Below are 237 nucleotides of genomic sequence, written 5' to 3' on the forward strand. Positions count from 1 at the left end.
CAGCCTCCTCGTCCCCTCCTGCCTGGTGTTCCTGCTCCTCGCCGCCTGGACCGACGTCGCCGTCTCCAAGAAAGGCAAAGGCAAACCCAGCGGAGGCGGCTGGGGCACAGGGAGCCACCGCCAGCCCAGCTACACCCCGGTGGAGGAGGCTACCACAACCAGAAGCCATGGAAACCCCCTAAATCCAAGACCAACTTCAAGCACGTGGCCGGGGCAGCAGCGGCGGGGGGCGGGGGG

The 237-nt window shown here is 67.9% G+C and overlaps 1 protein-coding gene across 1 annotated transcript in view; it reads left to right on the forward strand.

The window, feature by feature from the left end:
• Window positions 1-237, forward strand: part of PRNP (prion protein) — a 962-nt gene that overhangs the window by 162 nt on the left and 563 nt on the right. Inside the window, exons 2-3 of the mRNA XM_010143359.1 lie at window positions 4-80; window positions 146-224. Of these exons, the coding sequence (XP_010141661.1) occupies window positions 4-80; window positions 146-224 (156 nt within the window). The remainder of the gene's footprint in view (window positions 1-3; window positions 81-145; window positions 225-237) is intronic.

This window comes from Buceros rhinoceros, unplaced genomic scaffold (assembly GCF_000710305.1).
Source record: "Buceros rhinoceros silvestris isolate BGI_N320 unplaced genomic scaffold, ASM71030v1 scaffold22299, whole genome shotgun sequence".
NCBI lineage: Eukaryota > Metazoa > Chordata > Aves > Bucerotiformes > Bucerotidae > Buceros > Buceros rhinoceros.